We start from the raw sequence: 11,625 nt of genomic DNA, 5'->3' as shown, positions 1-11,625 counted from the left end.
TAGGGAGAAATAATATGAACTGGGGTGTTAATTATATATATATATAAAGACAAGGCTTTGAGTTAGTCCATAATGACCGGAAGGAAGTAGCCAAGCCAGCTCCCATATTCCATGTTATTTATATACATACGTAGCCGAGAGGATGTAGCCATCTTGCGGTTCTTTAATTTAACTTGGTCATCCTCGCCCATGAAGTGGGAAACCCTGCCTGCCCTTCACCTTCATCCACCCTACCCTACCCTACCCAGCTAGCTACCTCTTTGCTGACTGCTCCCACATATACAAAGCGTGCATATCCTATTCGACCTAAAGTTGGTTGCATGTATGCATGGAGAGGTTCAATGGTTCATATAAATGTAAATACATTTGGACAAAATCAAAGGAAGAAACAGTCCAAAACTAATGAATAGCTTAGCTTGCCAGTGATTTTTTATATGTTTTGATAAAACTGGCTATGGAAGTGTTTTTTCTTTTTTTCTTTTTTTAAAAATCAATTTGTATGCAAATTTTTTTTGCAATTACCTACAATTAGTATTTACAGGATTTACTTGTTTATATTACATTACATACACACATTTCCCTCTTTGATGCTCTCAATTTTTGCCTTAAAACATCAATACAGAAAGTGGTTAATTACGCATGCTATAATTTTAGGTAATTCCTTCTTAATTATGTCCAACGCAAATGTTCATAACTCATTATTAGACGCACCTCATCTACTTCATAATTGCACACTTACACTGTTATACCTCCCATGCTAGAACTTTTTTACATTTTTATTTGATGTATGAAGACGATGCATTACAATTGTTCCATTCTTAGAAATAAACCATTCTGCAAAACCAAATACGACAGAAAATTTAAATTCAGAGGATTTCAAAAGTGGCCTCTAATTTTGCAAGCCAGCCTCACATCAAGCAAGCATCTTATACTTCCTCTCTAGCTTTCCTTTTTCTAGTTTGCTACCAAAAACCAGCAGATTGCTCCAAATATTTGATTAATTTTTAATTTAAAAATTTACAAAGAGAAATTGACACTAGGGATAATACATTTTCAAGACTTGGAAACGACTCATAAAAAAATATTAAATAAAAAAACTATCTTTTGTTATATGGATCCCACAGCAGAAAAATAAAAGGGAAAACACATACATACACATCATATTTAATAGCGGTAAGCATGAATTAAGTTCCAGAAAACAATGGATCCCATATGAAATAAAATAATAATAATTCACTGAACACATTTGAAAATTCAGTCAAGGCCAGACCTCCATTGGTTACATCACTTATTTGACTAGAAAATGAACCCCAAAATAAACCCTCAAAAGACAAAAAAAGGAATAAAAAAAACTAATAGGTCCAGACGAGCAGAACCAGTCCAAGTATGTAACAAGTTAAGCATTTAAAATTTTAGTTGAATTCCAGTGCAATAACCGAGAGTCCAGTTTCCAAGCAGCTTCCATCATTCACCCATAGCATCGGTTCCTGCACCACATTGACGTAAGAGACACAGGTAACACGAACCACATCTATTCCACTAGTGCTGAAATCCATATAATACAACTATCGGTTCTGCTGGGCAGAATTATCTATCGGCCTTGGCTGGATGCCGTTTCAGTTTCCAACCCCTACGGTGCAAGTTACTAATGTGAGGTGTACTCATGCTTGAGTCGCTCTATAATTCGACTAAGCTTGAATCTAACTCTATAATTTGACTAAGCTTGAATCTAAAGTTGAAGTCGAGCACAAACTAGTGGAGTAGCTTCACTGACTCAAGTTGAATTTTCTAATACTCCTCACAAATGCAATTGAGATTATAGAGCATTTTATTTATATATATATATATATAATAGTATATATTATATCTTAGGACAAAAAACATAGATCTCAATTAGGTTTCACAAAAAGGCATAAAGCCATTTCCCTACCCGTCCCCAAGGTTTCAAAATCTTACAAACTTCTGAGATTCGGCAAAAAGACAGACCTCCCATAAGGTTTCAAAATTCTCCTAAACCTCCCATGAAATTTGATTTTTTGGACACTTATATCCCTCCATGTGCAGGTCATTTTCCGACTGTAAGTTGAAGTATGCATCTTCATAGAAAACCTCAAGGGAGGTCTACGAAATTTTTGAAACCTCCTAGAAGGTATGTCTTTTCATGAACTTCAAGGAAATCCCTAGATCCTCAGGAGAGATCCATGTCTTTTCCTCAAACTTCAATAAAAATCAATATCTTTTATCCTCCTATATTTTATGTACATACATCTAATATTATTTTATAATTAGATCAAACTTAATATAATCAAGCTCAAGTTCAACAATTTCACGATTAATCAAGTTCGAATCAAGCTTCAAAGCTTAAACTTATCGAGTTGAATCTAATTTGAGTATCTCATTGTATTGATTCAACTCAAGACTCTAATACACCTTATATGCCAACCTGCATGGCACCATCTGAACCAAAGTTTTTCCCAGATAGGTGTATTTAAGTAGGTTATGTGTGATTAAGTAGAGCTATAAAATTTGGGGTTGAAGCATAGTATTTATGCGACTGATAAACATGTAGTCAGATGCCCACCATGAATAAAAAACAAAAAAAAAATCAAAATTTCTAGAAACGGTGTAAAAATTGTACGGAAATCACTTACTGAATGCAAACCCCTTGTTTGCTTCACCTCAAAACACCAAAACAAATGTGCACATTTGAAACATCTGTGATACATGTGGATGCAGTAACTGCAAAGCCTTCAAAAGCAAGACTAATTTGCAGACATAAAAAATGCACCATTGCATCCAAAGCCAGAATAAAATTCATGCAGATATAAAACCAGAATAAGAAGCCAGAAAGCTAACACAATTCAATTGTACAGTGTCTGTGTGCATGTTTTGCAACCAATCAGCAGACCCACATGTAATTTGTGTATTTTTCACATCAATTTTTGTGGTCATCAAATCAGCCGCTAAGAGTTGGTGCAATTGCACGAGGATTGAAAGAGAGCGATTCAAGAATGATCCATTGACTAACAGACAACTAGGAAGCCACTAATGTTTCATAAAGGGTACAATGCTCAGCTTTCTTCTCATCAATCAGGAGTTGAAAAAACACACATATAATATAGATCCATTGGGAACCAAGAAATTATATGCAAAGCTAACATGATCTTTACCAACCTTTAGTCAGAGATTGATTCTCAATGTTGGCCATGGCTTCTGCTCACAGAATGGTGTTGCAGAAGTTTTCTGCCCGGAGTCTGATGATCAACCTGCCATGAGGATTCCTATGCATTAGAAGACAAAGTACACATGAACTGCCAAAAGATCAATGAAGAGAATAGACTGACCCCTCATTTTTATCCCCATCACTGGGGTAAAAAAGGTCCCTGCTAATTCCTATATTTGCACAGCGAGTTGCTAGTTAATCTAGAAGACTATTGAATCACCTCTTTTGGTCACAAACAAATTATAATAAATATATCAATGACAAGTTTCAATAAATATATCTAGCATAGCAGAGCCTTTTTCTTAGCTTTAATTTTAACACAGCCACAATGATAAATGAGCAACATATAATGTGGATAAGTGGATTGAACTAAAAATCAGCACTCTTTCAATTTGCATCACCTAGCAGCATCAACCAAAGTCATTTTCTATTATTTTTAACTATAATATAACACTGTTTGTTGTAAAAGAAAATCTATAGGCTATGGCAGTAAGAACTAAAAGAAAGAGAAAAAAAAGAAGGGTGCAGGCGGGTCAGGGAAAAGTCAAATTTCAGTAACAAGCAATCATAGGTGTCAAGCCACAAGATAATAACTGTATGAAAAGGAGAAGGAAAATATAATGGGAAAAAAAAAAATCCATTCATATTAGTTTAAAAGTTGACCACCTAAGGAACTGCAAAGGAAATGTTTTGCTTAACTAGAGCCCATGAACGAAGCCACTAAATGTTAGGGTGCAAATAGACAAGAGAATGACCACATAAAAGAAAAATGCATTGAAATGGGAATTGATATTTCAATAACTGCTATGGAAGTTGTTGCCTGTATAACTTGCATGAAACACTTCATTTGGTTAGGCCCCTAGAGACCATTTCAGGCACCACTAGTGATGGATTTGTCACCTATGCTCACCAAAGGTTCATAACAAAGTACAACAATGAAATTGCTCAACAGAATTCTTTTTTTTTTTTTTTTTTTTTTATAACAAAAGAAGATATCCTTAATGGAAAGAGAATTTACAAGAGGGAGAATGAGAAATCTCCCAAGACTAAGACTCTCCAAGACTAAATAAAAAAATTAAAAAATGCCCAAGAAAAAATCATCCAGCTAACGTGTTCCTTCAATCTTTTTGCAGCTTCTGAAAACTTGCCTCTTTAAAAAATCCATACCCAATGCACCACAAAGAGGCCGAATACCTTATTTTTTCCCAAACCAACATCTGATTTAATTTTTTCCAAGAAAATATCCGAGTATTACATTCCATCCATAAACCCCATAATACTGAGAAAAAGCCACACTTCCATTAAGTTGCCCTGTTCTTTCTTCTACCAAAACCTGTGAAGGATATTACTAAAAGGTCTTCCACCAAGTGAGGGCAAATCCAGCTTTTGCCCATAATACCAAAAAAGCATATTACTTTAATTCACATTGCAAAAGAAGGTGAGAAGTTGTCTCAGACTTCTTGTAACAAAGCACACATAATCGAGTGAGAGAAAGCCTTTATAGGTCTTCTAATTTGCAACAAGCTATTGGTAAAAGCACAACCAAGTCAAAGCCTTTGTTTTAGGTGGAATCTTAGCCTTCCAAATAGTGGAGTATAACTCAAAATAAGCCACCAAATGGAAATATTGATAGGTAGTAAACAATGGTTACCCATAAAAACTAAACTATGCTAAAAATGTTCTTGCTTTTGTCTCATTACAACAACAACAACAACAAAACCACTTGGGGTCGGCTATATGAATCCTTTTCCGCCAATTTATGCGATCATGGATCATTTCTTTTGATAGATTCAAGGATATTAAATCCTTACTATCTCCTCCCAAGTTTTTTAGGTCTACCCCTACTCCTTCTACTGCCCCCCACAGTAACTAAATCACTCTTCCTCACAGGTGCACTATAAGGCCTACGTTAACCATATAATTCCATTATCACCCAAGCATTTCCAAACTTCAATTGGGATGTTATCCAGTCCCATAGCTTTCCCATTTTTCATCTTTTTTAGAGCAAACTTAATTTCGTTAACTCTAATTTTACGAATAAATCTTATATTTTTAGTCTTTTCCTCATTTGACAACTCTAAGTTTAAGTCTTCTATTTGGTTTTCGTTAAACAACTTACTAAAGTAACTTCACCATCTTTCTTTAATATCGTCGTCCTTAACCAAGACAATATAGTAAAATCAAAGGTAGATTGAATTTGAATAATTTCTTTATTTTTCTGGAGATTCTGTGCCTGAGAGACCCACAAGTCCACTCGAGGAAAGCTTGAATAGTCACATGCTATAATCAACACTAGCTACCTTTATCGTAACATTAGTATATGAATTTAATATTATTAAAAGCATGCAAAATCCTACTAATCAAACAAATTAAACCTCTAGCTCTTCTTCCTAGCATCATATCATCGTCATAAAAAAAAGTGAGTGACGAGGTGAAGTTAAAATACACTTTATTATGATTGTTTCTCATGCAGGATATAGGCTTCACATTGCTGTCAAATTGCTACCATCCACTTAATAGCTTCACCCTGAGAAGCAAGTAGGGCAGAAAAAAATACCAACTTGAATCACCTCAGAGAAAAGTGAGTGCAAAACCAATTGTGAATGACTTCAGAATAACACCTATTTCTTGCATAATCTATGCTCAGTAAATGAGAAATCAGACACCAAATTTTTGTTATCTAGCTGAAGCGAGTGCCACTGCAATTACCCATTTCACTTAATACCTAATCCAAAATTGAAAACTTCATTAAAAATATGCTAATTATACAAGATATTCACTTCATGCAACAAACCAGGTAAACAGCAGTAAGTCTTGACATTTAAAATCCAATTAAAATGAATATGTTGATATCTATGTAAAATAAAAATAAAAAAATGTCATGATAGCTGAGACTGATTAACCTTGTGCAAAGATGCAGCTGATTCCGACTGCACTGTTTGGCTTGGCAAATGCCCCAATGATCGTAAGGCATCCAATGCATCTAATGTCAGCTGCCATCCACACAGTGCAATTGCATCAGCACTGGTGCCAGAGCCACAACTATTAGAGCCCGCAGCAGCAACGTTTCCATTAACCCAGGGACAGAACTTGTTGTGATAAATTATGGGATCAAATTCTGTAGGTTCTTCATAATTGCTCTCCCCTTTTGGGGGACCTGTAGATGCAACAATCAGGCAGTTGCCATCACGTCTCATGAACAAAACTAGACTTGAGTAAAAATGTGTCGCACCTTCATCAATATAAAAAGTAATAATAATTTCTTTAAAAAAACATCCCACAGAAATCAGCTGTTCTCACGCTACTCAACTTCATCAGAGAGAGAGAGAGAGAGAAAACAACGAGATGCAAAAAAATTGGGTTCACCAGTGTAAGGGGGAGGGAAATTCAAAGAAACAATACTGTAGAACATCACACCAGAACATGCATATCATGCCTATATAAAAATGGAGATGCTGTACAAGAACTAAACTGCCATAGTTCAGTCCTTCCTCCACACCACCAAACAGATAAGATGTTCAAAAATCATGGAAAGAAGAACCAAATAGATCAGAAACAAGGTAAACAGAGTTCCCGTGTCTGTGCAGACGCCAATTTGTAATGGTCAACCTACTACTACCATCCACCATAAAGTATCTGTTTTTAATAGCTAACTAAACAAAATCATTTTGCAAGGAGCACACATAATGCTCTACTGCCATCTTTTGTGCCAAAAGCCAAGTGCCAAGAAAAAAAAAATTTAAGAATAATAACAATAATCATAATAATAATAATTAAAAAATAAATTAAAATATTGTCTTTGAACTCTGTCCGAGTCAATGTTTTAAAAAGCAAAAGTGTGAGGCCATTTACCTCTGATGAGGTGAGACATAAGCCTTTTGGAAATTTAATTTCTATTTAAAATATATAAAATAAATTTTATGTATTATAAATATAAAATTTTATTAAATAAATTATGAAATTATTTAAATAAAATTCTAATAATTTCATATAACTCCAGCTGTCTTTGCCCATAAATGGCAAAGCGACAGCCACATGCCTTTCCAAGGAAATAACATTGCTAATGGGTTATCTTCCAGCCAATAAGAATAAAGCATGTTACTTGAGAGACTCAAAGAGGTCCAAATAAATTTCTCATGACTCAAATTCCAGCAGTTCAGCCCTTCCCTCTACTCTCTTTTGCGCTTCTTACATACATCATCAAGAAGAAAATCAAATACAAAGGAAATTTTGAGAACAGATACAGTCGAGGGCAATCGTCGATTGGAGAAGCTTGTCTGAGTGAAAAGGCTGAGAGAGTTTGTCAAAGCTGCCTGCACGCAACCATCAATCAAAAGAGTAAAGAAAGTGGGTAAAAACAAATTTGGGTCAAAAAAGCAAGAGAGATCAGACCCTTCACATTCTGCTGCAGAACAAATGATTTAAGTCCCTTCAAATCCTAATCCATTTTCCTCCTATATTTCTGATAAGAAAATATAAAAATGTGTTCTCATTATGTGTATGCCTTCATTGGCAAGGTGTCAAAGGTGTGCCATTTTCTCTTGAGCGTGCGCCTACCCTAAAAAGGCATTCACCTTTTAGGGCTCGCACCTTTAGAAATGCGCCTCAATATGTTTTGGCCCCAAAACGCCTTTTATAACACTGGTTTGAGTTTCCATTTAAAGGCCCCATTTAGAACTACTTAAAAAATAAGTACTAATTGCAGAAAGTACTTAAAATAAGTACTTGTGTAAAAAAGTACTGTTTGGCTTACACTAGGATAAATACTTACTGCAAAAAATACTTTTTCACAACTCCTTTTCTTGAGCAAAAATAAGTGCTCTTTGACAAGTAACAAGGGATTACTTCTAGCTACTCATAAGTAGTTACTGTTCATAGACAGTGGCAAACTTGTACATCTAAAAACAGTTTACGGCATCATATTTATTTATTAATTAATAATTAATGACAAATTGTAAAAATATATTATTAAACTAAAGATATTATAAACGCATATCAATAATAAGATGTTAAAAATGATAATTAAAAAGTGTTAAATTAACATAAATATTAATTAATTTTTTAATTAGAAAATACTTAAAATGTAAATTAAAGATATTCATATTAATTATAAATTCTACTTAAAAATATTTAATTAATTTTTCAATTAGATAATATTTAAATTTTAATTAATAAGTTAATTAGATGATATCAAAAGGGTAACAAATTAATTTGTTAATTAGAAAATACTAAAAATTGAAGAATTCCTGCAATTTCTCGTCGCTTCAATATTCTTTGATTTTTTGTTAACAGCATCAAATTTTTGGCTCCAAAGGGTACTTATTACAGTATTTTCAATTGGTGTCATTACCTTTTAGTTTCAACCACCAGTGAGATCTTCTCCTCTCTTGTATTTCTTTTTTTATAACTATTTTTTTTTTAATAGTTGTGTTATGTAGTTGTTAGCCAACGTAAAACTTTGTCAAATCTTATTATCATGAATTCTTACCAAATTCACTTAATTCAAGGGAATAGACTAGGCCAGTATAGAAGTGAGGGGTTAAAAAGTTAGAACAAGAAACTAAGATTAGATTAACTTGGAATATAGGAACTCTTACAGGCAAAAGTATGGAAATAGTGGAAATAATGTTTAGGAAATTAAACTTAATCTGCCTTCAAGAGATGAAATGGGTGGGAGAGAGCTAGTGAAATTTAAAAAATCAAGATTTAAACTTTGGTACACTGAAAAGAGAAACATAAAAATGAGCTCGAAATTATTGTAGACAAGGACCTAAAAGATAATGCAGTAGATGTTAAAAGAATAGGGGATAGGATCATCAAAATCAAGATAACCCTAGGCCTGGAAACAGTGAACATCATTAGTGTGTATGCTCTCCAAATAGGCTTAGAAGAAAATCTTAAAAGGCAATTTTGGGAAGATATGGATAGTTTTACAAGAGATACCAACGCCTGAAAAGACATTCATAGGAGCTTATTTGAATGGATACATTGGAAAGGATAATATAGGCTATGGGTGGATACATGGAGGCCATCGATATGGAGATAAAAATGAGGTCCGTGATACAATCTTAGATTTTACCATGTCTTATGATTTGGTTTTTTGAACGCTTGCTTTATAAAATGAGAAGAACACTTAATAACTTTCAAGAGTAGATATAATAAAAGTCATAGATTTCTTCTTAACTAAGAGCGGAGATCGTCTATCTTGTAAGGATTATAAAGTTATCTCAGGTGAAAGTTTGGCTACACAACACAAAGTCCTAGTATTAGATATACATATTAAAACATGGAAGAAAAACGGTACTATAAATCAACACAAAAGGATTAGATGGCGGAGCTTGAAGGGAGATAATATAGTAAAATTCGAAGATAAAATGATTAAAGACTGTGATTGGATTGTAGGGGATAAGGTAGGTGCAAATACTGTTTGAAATAAAATGGTTAATTCTATCGTAAGGATAGCAAAGAGGTTTTAAGTGAGTCCAAAGAAAGATACTCAGGTAATAAAGAAAGTTGGTGATGGGATCAAAAAGTCCAAAAACCCGTTAAGACAAAAAAGAAATTGGTATAAAATATGAAAAATTGTAGAAAAAGAGAAAATCTTGAAAAATATAAAGAGATGAAAAAAATAAACTATTAGTGAAGCTAAACATAGAACTTATTATGCTTATATACTAGACTAGATACAAAAGAAGGAGAAAAAAATATTTATAAACTTGTTAGAGTTAGAGAAAGAAAATGCAAAGATTTAGGTGATGTAAAATGTATAAAGGACGAGAATGGTAATGTCTTAACTAGAGAAGAAGACATGAAAGAGAATTGACGAAGATACTTTGATAATTTGTTGAATGAAATCTCAAAATGAACGATTGAACTTAGTAGTGACAATTGGGGAGAAAACTAAAAATAGTATACTTATTCGCAAAAATTTAAGTTCTTGAAGTTAAGATAACATTAAAAAAGATGAAAAGCAGGAAATCTATAAGACTAGATAAAATACCAATTGAAGTTTGGAAATATTTAAGAGATAAAGAAAATATTTGATTAACTAATTTATTCAAAATTATTATAAAAACCAAGAAAATGCCAAAAAAATGGAGGAAAAGTACATTAATACCTTTATACAAAAACAAAGGCGATATTCAAAACTATAATAACTATCGTAGAATTAAGATTACGAGTCATACAATGAGATTATGGGAAAGGGTAATTGAACATAGAATAAGACTAGAAACAAGAATTTCAGAAAATCAATTTAGTATTATGCCTAGAAGATCAACAACAGAAGCTATTTATCTTTTAAGAAGCTTAATGAAAAAGTTTAGGGAAAAGAAAAGGGACTTACATATGGTTTTTATTGACCTAGAGAAAACTTAAGATAAAGTATCTAGGGAAGTTTTTTGGTGAGTCTTAGAAAAGAAGGGAGTTTGGAGTAGATATATTAAGGTCATTAAGGATATGTATGATAGAGTAGTGACTAGCATTACGATTATAGAAGGGGAATCTAGAGATTTTCCAATCACAATAGGTGTACGTCAAGTGTCTGCTTTCAGTCCTTATTTTTTTTACTTGAGTGATTGATGAACTTACTAGGAATATTCAAAATGAGATCCCTTGGTGTATGTTATTTGCAAATGATATCGTGTTGATTGATGATAGTAAAAGCATAATAGAATCTAAGTTAGAATTTTGAAGAGCCGCACATTAGAGTCTAAAGGGTTTGGAATAAGTAGGAATAAGACAAAATATATGAAATATAATTTCAATCATGTAAAGAGTAGTAGCAGAGAGAAGGTTAAACTTGATAATCAAGAGATTAATTGCACAAATAGATTTAGATATCTAGGATCTATTATGCAAGCGGAAAAGGAAATTAAAGAAGATGTAGTACATAGAATTAAAACAAATGGTAAAATGGAGGAGTGCACCAGGGGTGTTGTATGACCGTAGAATGCCCTTAAAATTAAAAGGAAAGTTTTGTAAAGCATCTACAAGGCCAGCTATGTTTTATAGTTCAGAATGTTGGACAACTAAGAAACAATAGGTACAAAAAGTAAAAGTTGCTAAAATGCAAATGTTAAGGTAGATGAGTGGTATAACATTAAAAGATAAAGTACAAATGAGCATATACGCAATAATTTAGCCATAGAACCGATTGAAGGCAAGATAAGAAAGAGACAACTTAGATGGTTTGAGCATTTGAGACACAGAACTAGTAGAGCACCTATAAGGAGGAGTTAAGGGGTTAAGGGTAGGATATTAATTAATTTTTTACTTAGAAAATATTTAAATTATTACTTAAAAATATTAATTGAATTGTTACACAATTCAATAACCATAATGTATTTAAAATTTTAATTAAATTTGTAGAGTAAAAATGTTACTGAAAATGCCAATTACTT

At 33.1% G+C, this 11,625-nt stretch overlaps 1 protein-coding gene across 1 annotated transcript in view; it reads right to left on the bottom strand.

Annotated features, from left to right (window-relative positions):
* Positions 1-1,184: 1,184 nt before the first annotated feature.
* The window catches only part of LOC131157383 (uncharacterized), a 51,136-nt gene continuing 40,695 nt past the window's right edge, over positions 1,185-11,625 (bottom strand). The window contains exons 6-8 of the mRNA XM_058111490.1: positions 6,127-6,380; positions 3,175-3,266; positions 1,185-1,487 (exon numbers count right to left, since the gene is read on the bottom strand). Coding sequence (XP_057967473.1) covers positions 3,195-3,266; positions 6,127-6,380 — 326 coding nt within the window. The 3' untranslated portion in view covers positions 1,185-1,487; positions 3,175-3,194. The remainder of the gene's footprint in view (positions 1,488-3,174; positions 3,267-6,126; positions 6,381-11,625) is intronic.

The sequence above is a fragment of the Malania oleifera genome, chromosome 6, assembly GCF_029873635.1.
Source record: "Malania oleifera isolate guangnan ecotype guangnan chromosome 6, ASM2987363v1, whole genome shotgun sequence".
In the NCBI taxonomy this organism is placed as follows: domain Eukaryota; kingdom Viridiplantae; phylum Streptophyta; class Magnoliopsida; order Santalales; family Ximeniaceae; genus Malania; species Malania oleifera.
The sequence above is the reverse complement of the archived record's forward strand: the minus strand, read 5'-3'. Positions and strand labels throughout refer to the sequence as shown.